Source organism: Perna viridis, chromosome 15 (assembly GCF_037379345.1).
Source record: "Perna viridis isolate PV_CMFRI_1.1 ecotype Kerala chromosome 15, ASM3737934v1, whole genome shotgun sequence".
NCBI classification, from domain to species: Eukaryota; Metazoa; Mollusca; class Bivalvia; order Mytilida; family Mytilidae; genus Perna; species Perna viridis.
The window spans coordinates 7,596,429-7,618,924 of record NC_142459.1 but is presented as its reverse complement, the minus strand read 5'-3'; the positions used below and the strand labels follow the sequence as shown (position 1 = coordinate 7,618,924).

General features: G+C 39.9%; 1 protein-coding gene across 1 annotated transcript; it reads left to right on the top strand.

The window, feature by feature from the left end:
* Positions 1-18,120: 18,120 nt before the first annotated feature.
* LOC148596769 (3'-5' RNA nuclease TATDN2-like) lies at positions 18,121-18,750 on the top strand. Its single transcript, XM_088564319.1, has one exon. It carries the CDS (start codon positions 18,121-18,123, stop codon positions 18,748-18,750), a length of 630 nt encoding a protein of 209 aa, XP_088420445.1.
* Positions 18,751-22,496: the final 3,746 nt, after the last annotated feature.

The window sequence follows — 22,496 nt, the reverse complement described above, 5'->3', positions numbered from 1 at the left end:
AGCATGTAACACGGCAGGGGTACCCCATTCCACCACCTGGGGCACACATCCCAGTTGCTCTGTGGGCAGAGCGCCCTAGCCCCCGGCTAGGGTTCTGAGTACTATTTAGTCGCCTTTTACGACAAGCTTAGCGCTGCTGCAGGCCTATTCTTTTAACACTCGGACCTGCACGGGGCTAAATGTTACGAGAAATGAGATTGATTGTTATCTTTTAATGCCGTTTCGGCGACTAGGGCCATATCACGGCAAGAACATTGAATGAAGTGGAAATATTAAAAGCAAGATCAAAGTCTCTTCATAAAATAATGAAATTAAAACAAGCAGCGATTTACATATAAAAAGGTACATAAAAGGTGAACCTAAGACATAAAATACATATAGAAACATAACTTCGATAAAACATTTAAAATATTGATTAATAATTGTTGTTGTTTATTGCCCGTTTCGGCGACCAGGGCCATATCACGGCAAGATCAAAGTCTCTTTATAAAATAATGAAATTAAAACAAACAGCTATTTACATATAAAAAGGTACATAAAAGGTGAACCTAAGACATAAAATGCATAAAATACATATAGAAACATAACTTCGATAAAACATTTAGAATATTGAAAAATCAAGGAAGGTATCCAACTTAGATTTTATTAAATAAACCGATGTCCCGCAAGAAATCGATAATGTTTTTAGATGAAACGGTCTTGAACAAATCAAACATATTGGCGCAGTCAAAATAATTTTGCCTGGTGTTGGCAAAATCCACACAATCTAGAAGAACATGTTTGATAGAGAAAGGGCAATCACATGGGATACACTCAGGTGGAGGATCACCAACAAGCAAATGGCCATGTGTAAATCTATAATATCAAATGGGCATCTAGTCATGACCACTTGCTCTTTGCGATTGCCCGACTGCCCGACCCGGATTGATGAACGCCTAGATCGGGTTTTATGGAATTGAGTTTGTTGTGTTCAAGACCGCCCCACCGGTCCTGCCACATCTTTAAAATATATTTCCTTATTAAAGTTTTAAAATCGGTGTATGGCAAACTAACGTCCTATATTATTTCATTTAATGCCTTCTTGGCAACCCTGTCTACAACTGTTTGTTTGTTGGGGTTTAACGTCCGGGCAGCAATATTTCAGCTATATTCAGACAATGAACATGAAATGAAGAAAAAGGATGGGTCACAAGGATAATAGGGTCAACAAATTTTGATTGCCACTGGAAAAAGGGGGAGGGTAAGGTCGGGCAACTTAGCCTCCTATGGCGGAGCGCAAAGGTTCCTACTCCTATCGAATACCACAGTAGGGTTCTTTAACGTGCAAGGAACGTGGCATCTTTCCCAACACGGTGCACCACTATGGTTTGCGGTCAGGTTTTCCGTATTATGGCTTGACAACCCCAGAATGCAACACGCCAGGGGTACCCCATTCCACCACCTGGGGCACACATCTCAGTTGCTCTGTGGGCAGAGCGCCTAGGCCCCCGGCTAGGTTTTTGAGCACTATTTAGTCGCCTTATACGGCAAGCTTAGCGCTGCTGCAGGCCTATTCTTTTAACACCCGGACCTGCACGGGGCACGACTGAATTCCCCTGAATATCAACATGACTGGTTACCCCGAGAAAAACAATCTCTATATCGAATTCCCGAAATCGATGAATAAAATATAAAATTTGTAAGATAAGAGTGTTTTTCAGTTTGTGATTCTTAATTGCCAAAAGACAGCTCAAAGAGTCAGAACAAATAATAAACTGTGAGAGATTAGATTGAGTAATCAATGTGGCTCGAGCTTCAGCTGTGAATATGGAAGCGCTTCATGGCAACCGTTCAATTACAGGTCTGTCACCATGGACAGCAGCACATGCAACGCTATCGCCATCTTTTGAGCCATCTGTATACACCGTCAAAAAATCAGATTATAAACAATAGATCCATAACCAAGTTTAGACCTAACCAAAGATCTATTTATATTTAATAAAATTGAGGTATCAGCACCCCAATCGATACTTGACACCATTTTTTAAATATCTAGATAATTATCTGGATAATTTGCTTTAATTTCAGAAAATTTTTTTTGAAAAAAATAAAGAATTGGTATCGGACTTTTTATATTCACGCAGATCAAAAATGAAAGAAGGGTGTGTGGCATCTTTCCCAACACGGTGCACCATTATGGTTTGCGGTCAGGTATTCCGTATTATTGCCTGACAACCCCAGCATGTAACACGGCAGGGGTACCGCATTCCACCACCTGGGGCACACATCCCAGTTGCTCTGTGGACAGAGCGCCTAGCCCCCGGCAAGGTTTCTGAGCACTATTTAGTCGCCTTATACGACAAGCTTAGCGCTGCTGCAGGCCTATTCTTTTATCACCCGGACCTGCACGGGGGTAAAAATGAGTGGTAGATGATTGACTGTTGGGGTTTCACGCCCGATCAACAATATTTCAGCTATATTCAGGTGATCAACATAAAATGCATTGAAAATGAAGGTGGAATGATTATGAAATAAAATGTGGGATGAAATGCAAGAATTCTGATTGCCACTGGATATAGGGAGAGGAGAGTAAGGTCCCGCAATTTGACTCCTGTGACGGACCCAAAGATTCCTACTCCTAGAGGATACCACAGAAGCGTTCTTAAACGTGCGAGGTACGTGGCATCTTTCCCAACACGTTGTACCACTAGGGTTTGTGGTCCGGTTTTCCGTATGATGGCCCGACGATCCCAGCATGTAACATGCCAGGGTAACCCCGTTTCACAACCTGGGGCACACAGTTATGGTTGTGAGCACTATATAGTCGCCTTAACGACAAGCTTAGCGCTGCTGAAGGCCTATTCTATTGACACCCGGACCTCTACGGGGCAGGTGGTCGATCATCCTACGCTATTATGTTTTCCGGAAAGGTTTTTATTCATGTTTTGTTTACCATATCTCTTATATCCTATACAACTGATTTATTTCAAAAGGTGAAGAGTAAGTTTCCTCCAGTAAAATGGTGAATTGTGGACGCACATTCAGGATATCAATTCGATATCGTAAGTGTGTACATTATAATAAAGCAACAAATCATCTCACTGTAGTTAATAAGAAATTTTAGTAGTATAGCACCGCTTTATTGTTTGCTTTTGGGGTTTAACGTCCGAGCAGCAATATTTCAGCTATATTGAGACGATGAACATGAAACGATGATGAAATGAAAAAGGGATGGCACACAAGGACAATAGGATCGACAAATTTTGATTGCCACTGGGAAAAAGGGGGGATGGGTAAGATCGGGCAATTTAGCCTCCTGAGGCGGAGCGCAAAGGTTCCTATTCCTATTGAATACCACAGCAGGGTTCTTTAACGTGCGAGGAACGTGGCATCTTTCCCAACACGGTGCACCACTATGGTTTGCGGTCAGGTTTTCCGTATTATAGCCTGACAACCCCAGCATGCAACACGGCAGGGGTACCCCATTCCAACACCTGGGCCACATATCCCAGTTGCTCTGTGGACAGAGCGCCTAGCCCCCGGCAAGGTTTCTGAGCACTATTAAGTCGCCTTATACGACAAGCTTAGCGCTGCTGCAGGCCTATTCTTTTATCACCCGGACTTGCACGGGGGTAAAAATGAGCGGTAGATGATTGACTGTTGGGGTTTCACGCCCGATCAACAATATTTCAGCTATATTCAGGTGATCAACATAAAATGCATTGAAAATGAAGATGGAATGATTATGAAATAAAATGTGGGATGAAATGCAAGAATTCTGATTGCCACTGGATATAGGGAGAGGAGAGTAAGGTCTCGCAAATTCCCTCCTGTGACGGACCCAAAGATTCCTACTCCAAGAGGATACCACAGAAGCATTCTTAAACGTGCGAGGTACGTGGCATCTTTCCCAACACGTTGTACCACTAGGGTTTGTGGTCCGGTTTTCCGTATGATGGCCCGACGATCCCAGCATGTAACATGCCAGGGTAACCCCGTTTCACAACCTGGGGCACACAGTTATGGTTGTGAGCACTATATAGTCGCCTTAACGACAAGCTTAGCGCTGCTGAAGGCCTATTCTTTTGACACCCGGACCTCTACGGGGCAGGTGGTCGATGATCCTACGCTATTATGTTTTCCGGAAAGGTTTTTATTCATGTTTTGTTTACCATATCTCATATCCTATACAACTGATTTATTTCAAAAGGTGAAGATTAAGTTTCCTCCAGTAAAATGGTGAATTGTGGACGCACATTCAGGATATCAATTCGATATCGTGTGTACATTATAATAAAGCAACCAATCATCTCACTGTAATTAATAAGAAATTTTAATAGTATAGCACCGCTTTAAACCCCAAACCCTATTACAGAGAATAGGGGTCATACTTTTATTGTTTGTTTGTTTGTTGGGGTTTAACGTCCGAGCAGCAATATTTCAGCTATATTCAGACAATGAACATGAAATGGATGATAAAATGAACATGAAATGAAAAAAAAAGAAGGATAGGTCACAAAGATAATAGGGTCGACAAATTTTGATTGCCACTGGAAAAAGGGGCATGGGTAAGGTCGGGCAATTTAGCCTCATGTGGCGGAGCGCAAAGGTTCCTACTCCTATCGAATACCACAGCAGGGTTCTTTAACGTGCGAGGAACGTGGCATCTTTCCAAACACGGTGCACCACTATGGTTTGTGGTCAGGTTTCTGAGCACTATTTAGTCGCCTTTTACGACAAGCTTAGCGCTGCTGTAGGCCTATTCTTTTAACACCCGGACCTGCACGGGGCGGGTCATACTTTTAACCCTGTAAACAATTTTGTTTGTTGTTTGTTGGGGTTTAACGTCCCAGCAGCAATATTTCAGCTATATTCAGACAATGAACATGAAATGGATGATAAAATGAACATGAAATGAAAAAAAAGGATGGGTCACAAGGATTAGTGGGTCGCCAAATTTAGCCTCCTGTGGCGGAGCGCAAAGGTTTCTCCTCCTATCGAATACCCCAGCAGGGTTCTTTAACGTGCGAGGAACGTGGCATCTTTCCCAACACGGTGCACCACTATGGTTTGCGGTCAGGTTTTTCGTATTATAGCCTGACAACCCCAGCATGTAACACGCCAGGGGTACCCCATTCCACCACCTGGGGCACACATCCCAGTTGCTCTGTGGGCAGAGCGCCTAGCCCCCGGCTAGGTTTCTGAGCACTATTTAGTCGCCTTTTACAAGCTTAGCGCTGCTGCAGGCCTATTCTTTTAACACCCGGACCTGCACTTGGCAACCCTGTAAACAAAACCCCTTAACTATAAAAACGGTTCCCTTGTAACCTCCATGATCAAGTTAAGAAATTTCAACACCCCTTCTCGCAAAATCGATGTATCACAAGAACAGTACTCCTTCATTTCCTTTTCAAATTCCCCCGTGCAGGTCCGGGTGTTACAAAAATAGGCCTGCAGGAGCGCTAACCTTGTCGTAAAAGGCGACTAAATAGTGCTCAGAACCATAGCCGGGGTCTAGGGCGCTCTGCCGACAGAGCAACTGGAATTGGGTTTGTTTTTGTTTGTTTGTTGGGGTTTAACGTCCGAGCAGCAATATTTCAGCTATATTCAGACGATGAACATGAAATTGATGATCAAATGAAAAAGGGATGGGACACAGGTACAATGGGGTCGACAAATTTTGATTGCCACTGGAAAAAGGGAGAGGTGGGTAGGGGTCGGGCAATTTAGTCTCCTGAGGCGGAGCCCTATAGTTCCTACTCCTATCGAATACCACAGCAGGGTTCTTTAACGTTTGTTTGTTGGGGTTTAAACACCCGGACCTGCACGGGGCGAATGTAATAATATATTTCATTTTAAATGTTGGATAAGTATTTGAAAGTAAAAATGATAGATTTCATATTTTGAGTAAAATCGGTTCAACAAGAATTAATTTAGGTTTTCACTTTCTTAAAGGGAGTTAACTTCACAATTTTCGGAAGATAAACTTTTCTTAAGCTTAGCGCTGCTGCAGGCCTATTCTTTTAACACCCGGAACTGCACGGGGCCGTTTAAAAGTGAGTCATGGATGATTCTATCTTGTCAAACCGGCGATGGGCCTTGTTGCGTTCTTCGATCGCTTTGTCGCACTCATCAGTAAACCATGGTTTACTAGGCCTTTATGGATTTATCGAAATTTTAGGTATTGTTTTATTAGCAATTGTTGTCAGTCTTTCATTAAATAATAAAATGGGATCTTCAACATCCTTCATCGTTTCTAATCGTAATTCTTCAAAACAGTGGGCTTCAAACTTCATCATTTATTATCTGTCGTAACGTAGGCCTGTCAGACCCTACATCCTCCTGTGACCTACCATTTCCTTGAAAAATGTAAACAGGAAGTTCATTCAAGATGTAATAATAAAGATCAAGATCAATCGCAGAATTTGAAATATTACAGTAAAACCTGTCATGAAATTTATTATATAAAAAACTATTGCTAAGGCCGTCCCCTTCCTTTTTTGAAAATAGCCATAATTTAATAGGACCTCTCTTTATCGACATTTAAAAAGAGCACGCTTTTGTATCGATTGTCTTGACTGGGTCGTTGTTATATGACGTAATTTTAACTATATATTAAGCTGTATTAAACTAAATTTACAAAGTTCAAGATCAATCATTTAATTAATGTTTCTTTCATGTGGCGATCCAATGGGTAAGTTAGTAAAGGTAGTAAATAAATTTTATATAAAGTCGGCAGATATATGTACAATATAACAAATAACGTGAGCTCAGTAGAGCTTTTAACCGACTGATATTTTAAAACAAATAACAGGTATTCATGGACATGGTAAAAGACATACATTTACATGCAGCACATTAAACATGAAATCAAATAAGCAATGCAAGCACATGCACACATACACAATTCTCACATTGGGAACATTAAAACATAGCACAATCACATTGAGCACGTTTAAAAGCAAAAGCATATATTCGGGCATTAAATATTTAACTTGTCTGAATATACAGTCTCGTGCCTAAAGTATTCGCGGTAAAATGGCGGACGTCATGACGAAGTTGTCTCGCTTTGTACAATAAAAATACAATGCTGATACATAAAACGATCAAAATAAAAAAGAAACTTACCTTCAATACTTTGTCAGGTGCCCCTTCGATCTTATGCAGGCTAAAATTCTCCTCGGAATGGAATAATACAGGTTTTGCACATATTTTACTGAAAAACTTTGCCAGATGTCAAAGATAGCATTGAAAAGTTCCTCCGGTTTTGTTATTCTGTGGGCCCGAATTTGCAGCCCCGTGCAGGTCAGGGTGTTAAAAGAATAGGCCTGCAGCAGCGCTAAGCTTGTCGTGAAAGGCGACTAAATAGTGCTCAGAAACCTAGCCGGGGGCTAGGCGCTCTTGCCCACAGAGCAACTGGGATGTGTGCCCCAGGTGGTGGAATGGGGTACCCATGGCGTGTTACATGCTGGGGTTGTCAGGTTATAATACGGAAAACCTGACCGCAAACCATAGTGGTGCACCGTGTTGGGAAAGATGCCACGTTCCTCGCACGTTAAAGAACCCTGCTGTGGTATTCGATAGGAGTAGGAACCTTTGTGCTGCGCCACAGGAGGTTAAATTGCCCGACCTTACCCATCCCTCCTTTTTCCAGTGGCAATCAAAATTTGTCGACCCTATTATCCCTGTGACCCATCCTTTCTTTTTTTCATTTCATGTTCAATCTATCATCCATTTCATGTTCATTGTCTGAATATAGCTGAAATATTGCTGCTCGGACGTTAAACCCCTACAAACAAACAAACCTCTCCAAGCAGGAAGTTTAACACAATGCAATGAAGGCTAATATGAATATATTATCGAAAATTTGAATTGAAATGGGGATTATATCACGGAGACAATAACTTGACCAAATAAACAGACAGTTCAATACAGTTGGACACATCAAATTAATCAAAGTTGAATTGCAACCTTGGAAAAAAATTACACAAACTATATTTCTAGTGTAACAACTACATGTACCTTATTTATCTTCATCCTTTCAATATCTTCCCTGGCAATGTTTCTCTCTTCTAAAAACTCTTCGAGGACATCCATCTCTCCTGTAAAGATAAGAAGGTTGTATGCAACTTCTCAGTAGGTGAAACAGCAGTTGACAGATAACTTTTGAGGGCTATAACTAAAAATTGCAACAACAAAAAAGGAAACGTTGATAGGGTATGCAACATAATCATTACTGACATTAGCACTAAAGTTTCATGAAAATTTTTCTGGCAGCTATGGATCTTGTGATATTCATCACTTAAAATACATTTTTGCGATGTGCAATGAAAGATTACTTTATCTTTTTCCGACCATAAAGACCCGTTAAAATAATTCCCACCTGTTTAAAAGGGGGAATAAAAGACAGGGAAAATAACGTCAGAACTGGCGCTTTTAAAGTTTCAGCCAATCACCAATGGAGAATAAATCAGAGGTATTACCAGCTTTTCATTTTTCTCATGAAATTCATTGGAATAAGGAAAAATAACAATAACGGCGTCATAAATCACAAGTTTAAAGCTTTCTCTGTGATTTTTTTTTTTAAAATCAAATACAGCATAGTTAAAAGTATACAGCCTCCTACATCTGGAGATCCGGTAGATCCTTTATTGAATTAATTTCTTCAATTATTCAATGACCCAAACACTGCACTTAAGTCTTTTTGATCAGATCAAACTGCAGCGGTGGATACAGAAATTTACACGAGAGGCGTTCCGATCCAGAAAGTAATAAAAGGGGATGGGGTCCAGTCATTCATTTGCCCACTTTTGCCCGAATTCTGCACAAAATTTAATTTTCAAACAAAATGGGGTTCAACAGCCGAAACTCCTCACCATTGGATCCGCTATCGCGAACTGTTCTCAGTTTCGGACATTTTGAAAGTTAATAAAAAAAAATTTAGATGATAGACGTGTATCGTGTAACTATATAATTGATTGATACTGATTACGAGCAGTTATCTTAATATGGATAACATATCATCAGTTACCTTAACTATATTTCAACGCGTGCATGTATAGAGTGATAAACGCATTGCTCAAACTATTGCCAATCAATGTAAAAAACACACTTAAGTTCCGCTTTTTACCAATAATTTCAATCAGAATTATACTTTAAGTTATTGATAAATACGAAAGAATGGTGAGATAACAATATAAAAGAGGTAGGAATCGGATTATGAGGCTTACTGCTTCATGTGATTTTAAACAAAATTTTCCGGTTTCGTCCGGAGGCTTCCGAGTAAAAATGTCAGATTTCTACCCTAGATATTCTGTGCAAAGCAAACATCCCACCCTTATATACAAAATGTATTTGCAGCAAACACCTAGATATGATATTTTAAACGACTTAATTTTGCTTCAGCTGCTCTCTGTTTTCAGACACAATCAAAATTATTCTAATTGCTCCTTGCTCTATCTAAACGCAAAATTTGCCTCGAAAAAGTGCTATTACACTGTATTCATACAGTTTCCATCGAGTCGTGTATTTCACAGTTTGAACAGGAACTTTAAATTTGAATTTTATAATTCAAACTCCTTGAATTGCTTTGGGATATAAAACATGTTAGATTCCGTACAGCAAGCAATATGGGATTTTTTAACCAATTGTTTCAGGTAATGCAGGTTATGACTTCATCAAAACAAAAGAAATTAAAATGAAACAATTTCAAGTGTGATTCATACAACATGGTATACTGTGTAAACTTTCATGTAATTATCACAAAAGTTGGATACAGCTTCAAGCGCGGATCCAGTGATTTTGTAAAGGGGGCTCCAGGAAAAGAGAAGTCTCAGGCGGCCATCATTTGATTTTTTTAGCCAAATTTGGCACGAAAATGTCCCAAAGGCTGAAGGGAAGGGGTTTCCAACCCCTCATACCCTGGATCCGCAACTGAGCTTAGTGTATACGACCTTTACCGTCAAGGGGTCATTAGTCAGACTTTCGGCTGATAGTCTTTGTTAGACAACTGAAAGGACCGAGTCTCAGGATTTTAAGTGATATATACCGATCACAGAAATAGGAAATGTAGATTTCCGCCTCTGTTTAAACTGTACTGACGACACAGTGATCCTAAATAAGTCGATTGAATCTCTTGTTTAAAGTGGAATACGTGTATGATGCCTTCATATTTTGATCTCGAAACCCATTATAATGATTGGAATATTAGGAAATTGTGTTGTGGTGTGAACTCGTTTGGACGTAAACTAAAATGTACATAATAACTTACCGCCCCGTGCAGGTCCGGGTGTTAAAAGAATAGGCCTGCAGCAGCGCTAAGCTTGTCGTAAAAGACGACTAAATAGTGCTCAGAAACCTAGCCGGGGGCTAGGCGCTCTGCCCACAGAGCAAGTGGAATGGGGTACCCCTGGCATGTTACATGCTGGGGTTGTCAGGCTATAATACGAAAAAACCTGACCTCAAACCATAGTGGCGCACCGTGTTGGGAAAAATGCCACGTTCCTCGCACGTTAAAGAACCCTGCTGTGGTATTCGATAGTAGTAACCTTTGCGCTCCGCCACAGGAGGCTAAATTGCCCGACCGTACCTATCCCCCCTTTTTTCCAGTGGCAATCAAAATTAGTCGACCCTATTATCCTTGTGACCCATCCTTTTTTTTATCATTTCATGTTCATTTTATCATCCATTTCATGTTCATTGTCTGAATATAGCTGAAATATTGCTGCTCGGACGTTAAACCCCAATAAACAAACAAACATTCAATCAATCAATCAATTAATATCTATGATTTGGTTATATATATATTTCTTAGATCGTTAGATTATTTTGAATATGATAACTATTTTAAAAAAATGATCCAGGGCACTGTTGAAGCTCTTGTCTCAGCACTAAGCAATTTATAATAACAAATAACGCAAATTAACTTAAGACAACCCTTTTTAATTATAATACAAATAAATCGATATCATATGACACATACCTTTGGCCAAGTTAACACACCAGTAAATAGACATCCTTGTTCATCTGAAAGGTCACTTTTATCGGTGTCGGGGTTCAAATCACAGGATTTCCAAGCATGTCTGTAACTTACAGAGTTGCAGCCAGAAGTTAACATGCATTCCTTAATACAATCAAGTAAGTCAACATTAATTATGCGCGTCAACGCAGCAGTTTTTGCACATTTTCCATGAAGAATTTCACCCATTCCAGTATCTGAGATAAGACATTCACTATCATCTTTGTGACAGATAGAACTCTTGGTAAAACAGAAAACTGAATATCTAAGTAAAGTTAGTAAAAAGACCGCGATAAACCACCATGCTGCTATTTTGATTGATGTTTCAATACCAGATTTCAAACATTTAAAATCAAAATTAAATTTTACATACTGTTTGAAAGATATGCATTTTAATTTTGAAATACAGATATTGATATGCGGATAATCAATACTATAACAAATATATCTTTCATTAGGAATGCTTTATGCTTTACAAAATTGCACGTCAATGCCCCTAAAAAAATTACATCGAACAGCTTATTAAACAAATCACTTTCTGTTACAACAATGATCCCAACAAACGAACATTATTTGATGAAAGATGCTTTTTTACATTAAACAAAGAATATTTCGTAAATATTTCTACGATTCTGTTTATCTAATCACCAAAACATGTTATCTTGTCAAGCTTACAATTGCACGAATGATAAAAGAAATATTTTTAAAAAAATTGACCGGCAACACGAACATTCTTTGGAAGTAGCCATTAGATTTTCCTCTGAGTTACAAGTCTCCTGGCTGCAAATCCCATTGTTCGTCAATCTTGTCTAACATTTGCTTACATGTTGTGCCTTAATCTCTTCTTCTGTTTATTTTGGGTTTAAATTATAGGGAAAAGTCCCAAATTTGCGATTTCTTCGGACATCGTAATCAATACCTACTTACTTTCACTTTACAAAAGGACTTCGTTACGTCACAGATCGACCGATCATAGTGGCGCCCACAGGGGCTAGAAATTCAGATTCCCTAATTATAAATGCCCCGTGCAGGTCCGGATGTTAAAAGAATAGGCCTGCAGCAGCGCTAAGCTTGTCGTATAAGGCGACTAAATAGTGCTCAGAAACCTAGCCGGGGGCTAGGCGCTCTGCCCACAGAGGAACTGGAATGTGTGCCCCAGGTGGTGGAATGGGGTACCCCTGGCGTGTTACATGCTGGGGTTGTCAGGCTATGATACGGAAAACCTGACCGCAAACCATAGTGGTGCACCGTGTTGGGAAAGACGCCACGTTCCTCGCACGTTAAAGAACCCTACTGTGGTATTCGATAGGAGTAGGAACCTTTGCGCTCCGCCACAGGAGGCTAAATTGCCCGATCTTACCCATCTCCCCTTTTTCCAGTGGCAATCAAAATTTGTCGACCCTATTATCCTTGTGACCCATTCTTTTTTTTTCATTTCATGTTCATTATATCCATTTCATGTTCATTGTCTGAATATAGCTGAAATATTGCTGCTCGGACGTTAAACCCCAACAAACAAACAAAACAAATATGTAAATAGCATTTTGTTTTAATTTTATGAAACACTTTGATCTGGATTTTAATATTTTCCTTACATTAAATGTTCTTTCCGTGATATGGACCCGGTCGCCGAAACGGCAACAATATACCAATCAATCAATCAATCAATCAGAAGTTTCCATATTCGTAATGATATAGTGAAATTCGTCCAAGTCTTAACCTTGATATATTGACGTGACCAATCTGAAATTAACCAAATATTTACTAAGATTTTGCTTATAAAGATATTAACGCAGGTCGGTAACTTACAGAGTTGCAGTCTAATAAATAATTATTACCATTTCACATTTTCGTAATTCAAGAAGCACGTTCCACTGAAAAATAGATTTTATTTACATTGAATAGTCATGCAAGAAGCCGGATTTGGTTGTTCTGTTTGTCTGTTTTAAAACGTGTCTGTCATCCAATATAAAGATTCTTTCTTATTGTTTAAAGTAGGAAAAAGTGCTGCGTCAAATATTTTGGTTAAAAGGAATTACTTTATTGATAGTTAAAGACGCAATTTAAGGGAAATAATTCAAAGTTGGTATGCTGTCATTATACAAAAAAAGTATTGGAATTTAATTTCATCGACAGCATCAAAATCTATTCTGATATCTGACTAAGTCTAATCCATTTTTTTTTTAACTTGGTTACTTGGTTACTGAGGTAAACTAAAATTTCCTCAAATATCCTTTTCGAAGACCTTAAATTTGTTGCTATTGTTGGAGTGCCCCGGGATAGGCGGAATATAAGATAAATAGTAGGGAATTGTGGGACAACTGAACTGGACTCAACGAGTTATTCCTGGGATCTTGAACTGGTCGGACGTGTATTCCAACAACTCCTATCAGATAACTCCAGTGTGTGGCATTTATATATAGTACAGGTAATTGTGCATACTTGTAGTACGCCCACACGCATACATGCCCCTATCTTCGACATTGGTGTCAGGTGTAAATTCACGGTGACATTACTGTCATTCTTTGTTTTCATTACCTGTCAAATTTACGCGGGAAAATGTGTAAAAATTTATTTTGATTCTCGTGTTTGGAATCGATTTTGTATTTTGTTCATTTCACCAGATTTGTTTTGGTGGCGTGATATTTATTTGCCACTTTATACGTGCAGGTTACATTTTCGTTGTAACCCCCCTCCAACCGCAAATAAAAAACAATCAAATAGTATGCATACACACAATGACAATGTGTAAATATCCTCAATTATATTGTCAATAAAGCTTGATACCGGTTGACTCTCAGCAAGTCTGCTGCCAGTATTGTAGTGTGTCAGGAATTACTTCTGATACGGATTGTGTTTATTTTTGAGTACACAATTTCGCACCAATTAAAATAGCCCACCCCATTATGTTAGTGCATACACAGATTGAACATCGAATAGACACGGGAGCTGCTTTACCAACCAAAGAAAGCATTAGAAGAACACCGCTAGGGTTTGAGAAGGAGGAAGAGAACCATCTACAAGATCTGCTGAACAAGAAAATCATTCAGCCCTCCTCATCCAAATGGGCCGCAGCCCCTGTCATCTGCAGGAAGAAGGATGGAAAGATACGGTACTGTATAGACTACCGGAAGTTGAATGCCGTTACAAGGAAGGATGCTTTTCCACTCCCAAGGATTGAATCATGCATACAACAACTGCCTGGTGTTAAATTTATGTCCTGCCTAGATATGTCCTCTGGATATTATCAATTCCAGATCCATAAGGATGACAGGCATAAAACAGCCTTCATAACAAAGTATGGGCTGTTTGAGCATGTACGACTAAGTTTTGGACTGTGCAATAGTCCAGCCTTCTTCCAACGTGTAATGCAGTTGATTCTGTCTGGGTTGACTTGGTCTCAATGTTTGGCATACCTGGATGATGTAATTGTCTTAGGGAAAAGCTTTGAGGATCATCTGAAAAATCTTGCCATGGTGATAGCCAGATTCCATGATAACAACCTGAAACTTAAGCCGAAGAAGTGCTCTCTTTTTCAAAAAGAGGTTGTATATCTTGGAAAGCTGATTTCGGAACATGGCATTTCGATTAATCCAGAGAACGTTGACACCGTTAGAAAATTGCCACCACCTGCCACAAAGAAGGATGTTCAATCTTTCCTAGGATATGCGAACTATCATCGGGATCATATTCCCAACCTGGCAGAATTGTCACAGCCACTACACGCTTTAACAAAGAAAACAGCTAAGTTTGAATGGACTAGCCAACAACAAGCCGCCTTTGAAACCATCAAAGATGCAATAGTTCGCGCTGTCACCTTGGCTTTTCCTTACCCTGATGAACTGTTCATCTTGGACACTGATGCATCAGACACTGCAGTTGCTGCCGAACTATTACAGGTACACGATGGAAAGGAGTGTGTTATAGCCTATGCCAGCAAGGTATTAACACCTGCCCAAAAACGCTACTGTACCACCAGGAAGGAGCTGTTGGCTTTAGTTATGTTTACCAGACAATTTCGGACTTATCTAATGGGTAGGCAGTTTGTAGTCAGGACAGACCATCCATCATAGCTTGTTGTGGCTCTTGCGCTTTAAGAACATAGAAGGACAGTTAGCTAGATGGTTAGAGGAGCTTGCCCAGTATGATATGGTCATCCAACACAGATCTGGACGTGAGCACATAAACGCTGACAGCCTGAGTCGCATCCCAGATACCATAGATCCCTGTGACTGCTATTATGCAGGAGCTGAACTTGCGGTGGATGTAACTACTGCTCCAGAGCCCACCATCAGTGGCGGAAATTTGAAGATGATGTAGACAATGTTGTCCCATTAGCTGTCAGAAATCTGGAGCAGCAGTCAAAGGAAAAGCCTGGAAGTTCAGCCATCAATTGGATGGTTGGCTTTAGTAGTGCAGACATTGGCAAGAAACAGGAAACTGACCAAGACCTGGGAAAAGTAATGATCTGGTTACAGGAGAATGGTCCACCCTCACAACTTGAGCTTCAGTTGTCCAGTGCGGCTATTAAGCACTGATGGAGCTGTAAACAACAGCTGGAAATTGTCGATGGATGTCTTGTGTATCATTGGATCGAACCTGTCGGATCCCGTTTCCTGCTTCTTGTTCCACAGGAATTGAAGAAGGAGGTCCTTAAGTACTGTCATGACAATAAATCCGCGGACCATTTAGGTAGGGACAAAACTTTGGGCAGATTGCAGGAACGGTTCATTTGGCACGGAATGCGACAGGATGTCGTTTTGTATGTCAGATCCTGTGAAGCGTGTAATGTTAACAAGGCTGCTTCCAGGAACGCGAAGGGTGGTTTAGGTCAGTACCATGCCGGCATACCCATGGAACGAGTCCATATGGATATTCTAGGACCACTTGTGGAAAGTAAGAGTGGCAACAAATACATCTTGTCCATGATAGATCAATATACTAAGTGGATTGAGATCTTCCCCTTGCCCAATCAAAATGCAGAGTCAGTTGCAAAGACGGCCGTTAATAACTTTTTCTCAAGATTTGGATGTCCTCGTCAGATCCATACTGACCAGGGTCGGAATTTCGACGGACAATTATTTCATGAGCTCTATAGCCTACTGGAGATAACAAAAACAAGGACAACACCATACAGACCTTGTTCCAATGGCCAGGTGGAAAGGTATAATGCCGTTATCATGAGCACAGTCCGGTGCTACCTCAAAGGCAAACAGCGAAATTGGGACGACAATTTACCATTGCTGGCGGGAGCCATTCGTTCCTCATTTTACAAGAATACAGGGTTCTCTGCTAATATGATGATGTTGGGCCGTGAGGTAATGCAGCCAGTTGACCTTGTCCTTGGAACAGCCATGGTGAATGTAGATCGCAAAGAGTCCAGTGTTTACGTACAGGAGCTTCGCAAATCGATGCAAGAAGTACATCAAATTGCACGCGAAAACCTGAAAGTTGCTCAAATGAGACAGAAGAAGGACTACGACCTAACCCTCTCTCAAAAAACCTACAACATTGGGGGTGTGGTGTACAGACTAAATGCAGCCACCAAGATTGGCCAGAGCAAAAAGTTGAAGCCACATTGGCATGGACCTCTGGTAGTATGCAAAGTGTTGTCACCAGTGTTATAAAAGGTCAAGAACCGAAAGCGGGAAATTACTATACATCATGACCAACTCAAGCCTTGTGAAGACAGGAATTTGCCGCAGTGGGTAAAATACGTCCGTCACAAGCTTTCCAATGCAGTCCGTGAGGAGACTGATGAGACTTTTGACTGTGAAGAAGAGGTGGACTTGTCAGGCTTGTTTGCTGAAGATGAGAGTGATCCGGAGGAGGTACATCTCACTCAAGTTGGCCCAGATTCCATTGAGGTGGATGCTGCATTTCCACAACTATATGAGGAGGATCTTGGTGATACAGAGGACATAGATAGACAGCGCAAAGTCATTACTGATTTGTCAGAATTGCAAGACTTTGACGCTACCATAGGTTACTCAGTCGCGAATGATTTTGAACCTGTGCCTCGCTCTGATGGTAGGAAGGTTAGAACCAGGAGACCCCCTGCCCATCTGGCCGACTATGTATGATCCTCTGATATCTAATCTATAAATAAACACAGATATAAACAGACTGTACATAGGATCGTCTAATTAAATGTAAATAGATTAATATGTTTTATTAATATTTGTCTAAAACAATATATACAACACGATTATATCTGTCTTTCCAGAGGAAGTATGTAGACGCGGCCATCCTCATTAGAAGAAGAATTGGATTATGTGGAACACTACAAGTGTACTTGGGAAGATAAGGACGATGAAGAGGCCGAGCCATCGGATACAAGAATTGTTATAAGGAAGAAGAGAAGGAAAAGGACCAGTACATGTGGGGCTTGCCATCAAGAATTTCGACACATAGGTAGACATGTGATAGCAGCATATTTGCCTTGGTTTTGGGCTTGTAGGACGAGTTGTTGGGAGTTCAAAAAACAGTTTGGAAACAGGAATGTACTAGAACAGCACATCAAGGACAAACACCATGGAGACGATTCCAGGAAATTTGATCCCAACACACAGAAGGAAGAATGGGTGCAATTGGTGAATGGTTGTCTATGGGAAATTGCAAGACTTCTCTCAACTGATTTTCCATATGGACTAGTGGAACGTTTGAATGCCATGCCAAATCCTGGTGACTTTCATGATAAAGTTTTCAGTGATCAGGAGAAGGAACTTGCTAGAGACTTTATCGTGTACCATGGTCACCCTGATTTTGGACATTCCGTGCTGTCGACTAATGCTACTTTTGCCCTACAGTCCACGCTAGACTGGAAGCTGATCCTAACATTAATATTAGAGTTGCCACGCGATAATCAACAAAGGATTATCAATTTCGCAGAGAGAAGGGATCACAATGGAAACTTAGTCCAGTGTCCTGTATCCGAAGAGTCAACACTTATCCCTATCTGTGACGCCCACTTCCACTATGACAAGCTCATGGCTAGAGGCGGTTTTCCTGGCCTTCATGAGCTCTGTCATTCTGAATCAACTGAACAGTATGGAACTGAACTAACCCTCGCTGTGGCCAATATCTGTTTTCCATAGCGTTACCCGTCTTCGGCCGAACGCTCCATGGTCAGAAAAAATAAATCGGTGGTCTTCTTCTATGGAGTCCATCCACGCATAGTTCATGCTGGGAGTTCCACAACGCTGGATAATTCTTTTGCCAAGCTCAAAACTTTGGTCAAGTCAACAAGAACCGTCGCAGTTGGGGAATATGGAATGGATACGACAGATAAGCCGAACACCCATGAGCTAGAAAGACAACACCGCTACTTCGAAAAACAACTTAGTCTGGCTGTTCAACACAACCTTGCTGTGGTAGTGCACTGTAGAGGGGACACCAACTTACACCAGACAGTTCTCCAGTCACTGGTGAGAATATGTTCTCCAGACATTCATGTACACTGGCATTGCTTCTGTGGCAATCAAGCGATCTTCGATGCTGCGAAAAAGTATTTTAATAACATTGTTTTTGGAGTAACGCCATTCATCCTTTCCCATCGATCCTCGGGAGTAGAGGAGATAATTGCTAAAAATGGAGTAGACAATCTGGTATTGGAGTCTGACGCCCCCTTCATAAAGAATTCGAGCCCTTCCGATGTCAACCTTGTGGCACAAGCCATAGCTGGGATTCTACAGATATCTTTCAAGGAGGTGGTCACCATAACTAGCAGCAATACTAGGAGGATATATGGGTAAGGGTAGATACCATTGTGTACATCATGTATATATTGTACATATCCGCACATTAATTTTAAATGTATGTGTAAATAGAGGACAAGGAAAAGTTGGGTGTTCTGCATTTCAACTTTTAACTGTAAATATCTATTTGAATTACCAGACACCTGCTGACAGGACTTAAAGGATATGAAGGGGAGGAGTGTTGGAGTGCCCGGGATAGGCGGAATATAAGATAAATAGTAGGGAATTGTGGGACAACTGAACTGGACTCAACGAGTTATTCCTGGGATCTTGAACTGGTCGGACGTGTGTTCCAACAACTCCTATCAGATAACTCCAGTGTGTGGCATTTATATATATTACAGGTAATTGTGCATGCTTGTAGTACGCCCACACGCATACACGCCCCTATCTTCGACACTATTGGTATTTATCTTGTATTCCAACAAATAAATTGTAATCGTTTATATTTCACATATTGAGGACCATATTTTCCCCGTCTTTATCAACACTAAGAGAGGATAAAAAAGTGAAAGTTCTGAGTATTTAGTAGATGAATTTAAATGTGAATAATGTAAGCATGGTAATTGATAGAAAGATAAACTAATAGAGACCCACCATTTCACATATTGTTGATAAGGATATATCGGGACGAAATAGTATGGTAATTGATAGAAAATTAATCTCATAAAGACCCAAATCACAACGCACTCCCGCTTCGATTTTGTCGTCCAAGGAAAGAGCCCAATATAGTGGAAACTGTGTAAAACGAATCTTTTTTCTTTGCTTTAATTTGGTTCGGTTTACACAGGTGTTCGGTAAACCAAGTTAACCAGTATATTTAAATTGGTATAAAAGGACTTCGTGTGTAGTTTAGGTATGTCTCCGGATTTTTCAATATGTGGTAAAACATTAAATGTACCTTTAAGAATGTACATGTACTTTTTACCAATTACCCTACCGGTGCACCTTGTCCATGCTGCCATTTTTTAGTGGAATCTGAGTTGCTCATTTGCTTTTGTAACTTTGTATGTATGATTTTAGATACTTTATGTTCTTTGTTGTGTATGTCTGTTTTCCATGTTTGGTCCTTGACCCTGGATTACAATCTTTTGATTACCGCTATAACCTTGGTTCCCTTGATTATTCTTTTACAATGTGACTGCATTTAATGTGGCGTGCAAAATCAATTTCTTCATACTTAACTTACATGAAATCAAAAACGAATATTTTTTTTTTTTAAATGTAGTTAGAATAATTATGCAAAGTTGGTACAGAGTAAACAACATTTTGTGGATAATTTGTTGAATTACCGTGCTCGCCCATCCGAATGTCGTCACTTTTATTAAATTCAAATGTTTGGATGATCGCTATCTTGTTTCACTATGATGGATCATGTATTGTAAGCGACTTTTGTTGCTATTGGATATCAACTGATTGTTTCGATTGACTTCTCCATTTTGCAACGTTTTGAACGAGTGAGGTGTCTCTAGTTCAGTGCGTGAAAATCACTCACGTAATCGTAGATCTCGAAAGCAAGTTAAGTTTATTCACTTATAGATTGGACTGTCTAGTAAACAAATAGGTTTTTGTTAAAGTGTTACAGTTCCTGACATGACGTCAGGGATAAGTTTTTGTTAAAGTGTTACCGTTCCTGACATGCCGTCAGGGATAAGGTTTTTATTAAAGTGTTAACGTTTCTGACATGCCGTCAGTTTTTGCAGGTAGGTTATTTTTGCTACCAGAGTTTTGACATCTTTGTTGTGTCCAGTTTTCCGGAGATTGCAGAAGTCTCCATATTCAGGATGATATAGTGACTTTCATCCAAGTCATTACCGTATTATATTTATGTGAATAATGTTAGAAGTCTGAAATAACCAAAATTTGTACGATTTCACTGAGAAAGATATCATTCACATCACTTCTCGATGGAATTAATTCCCTCTAGTTATGCAACATGGTAAGTTTTCAGTCGGGTGCGTTTCTATTCAAGTAATTTAAACTCCAAGACTTTCCAATTTTGTGTTGGATCTAAGGATGAAAGAAGTTTTGGACTGCATTCATGAAGCATTTATAAAATGTAATCGATACAACCATTTTTCAATGGGTCTATATAGTTTTCTCTCTCAGCAAGCATCAATTGAGTTGAAACAATCTTCTATGGAATCATTTAAAATTGAAATAACTAACAAACAGATAAAGCACTATAGCCATCGTTTGAAGAGATAACATCTATGACAAAGTGCACTTAAATATCGATTGTTTTCAATTCCATATCAAATGGCAAAACAAAGACCCGAAAAACATTTTGTTGTAAATATGTAATGATATGTAATTCATAATTTTGGTTACGTCAAAACTTAATTTCAATCGAGTCCTTGTTTGTCTGATTTCTCACATGTTGAAACCATGGAGATAAATTGCCTCCCTACCCTATCCATCCCGTTTTCTAGTGGCAATCAAAATTTGTTGACCCTATTATCCTTGTGTCTCATCCTTTTTTTCATTCCATCATCATTATTTTATGTTCATTTTATCATTCATGTCATGTTCATCGTCTGAATATAGCTGAAATTTTGCTGTTCGGGCGTTAAACCCCAATAATCAATCAATCAATCAAATCTCAACAAAATTTTTCACCCCAACATTCATAAAACAATACTGTCATCATTGAATTTTAGCCCCGTGCAGGTCCGGATGTTAAAAGAATAGGCCTGCAGCAGCCATAAGCTTGTCGTAAAAGGCGACTAAATAGTGCTCAGAAACCTAGCCGGGAGATAGGCGCTCTGTCCACGGAGCAACTGGGATGTGTGCCCCAGGTGGTGGAAGGGGATACCCCTGGCGTGTTACATGCTGGGGTTGTCAGGCTATAATACAGAAAGACTGACCGCAAACCATAGTGATGCACCGTGTTGGGAAAGATGCCACGTTCCTTGCACGTTAAAAATCCTGCTGTGGTATTAGATAGGAGTAGGAACCTATGCGCTCCGCCACAGGAGGCTAAATTGCCCTACCTACCCATCCCTCTTTTGTTCTAGAGACAATCGAAATTTGTCGACCCAATTATCCTTGTGTCCCCACAAATAACCCCATAATTTCGACTGATTGATTAGTAGCATGCTAATTGAATAAGAGAGGCTGTTAAAATGTTTGTTTGTTGTTGTTTGTTTTGTTATTATTTGTTTTTTTATTACTTTATAAAGAAATTCGTTTAGATTCTAAGGATCAACCATTTGAACTTCTCATACCCAATTTACGTTTGTTGCACATTTAGTGGAAAATTTTGCGAGCATATTTGACCGCTTTTTATGTCTTTATTAAGAGCCTGTCTTCGAGAAAACCATGCAAAAGTGGACAATCTGATATTTAGGAGAAATTGTTGCTGCCTTATAGATGTTTTACAGTACCTTTTTTTAAAGTGCAAGTGTTTAAGGTCAACAACTCTGGAAAGCTATATTCCTTTGATAATCTACCCACATTCCAAATATCAGATGGCTACAGCTATTTGTATATGTCAGAAGATAAAAGAATAATAATATATTTACGTCCGGGGTATAATTTGTTACATGTACATTAGAAACAGCCACATTGAACTCAAAATTTTACCTAAAGGTCAAAGTCCAAGGTCAGTTGTCACAAATCCTGGTATTCAACACATCATCTTGAGGTTGTATCTAACAACCACCAAATATCAAAAGTCTATCTTGAAAGGAAAAGAAGTTAAGAGAAAAAGCGTTGACATGGTTTAAAGGAGCTAGATGGAC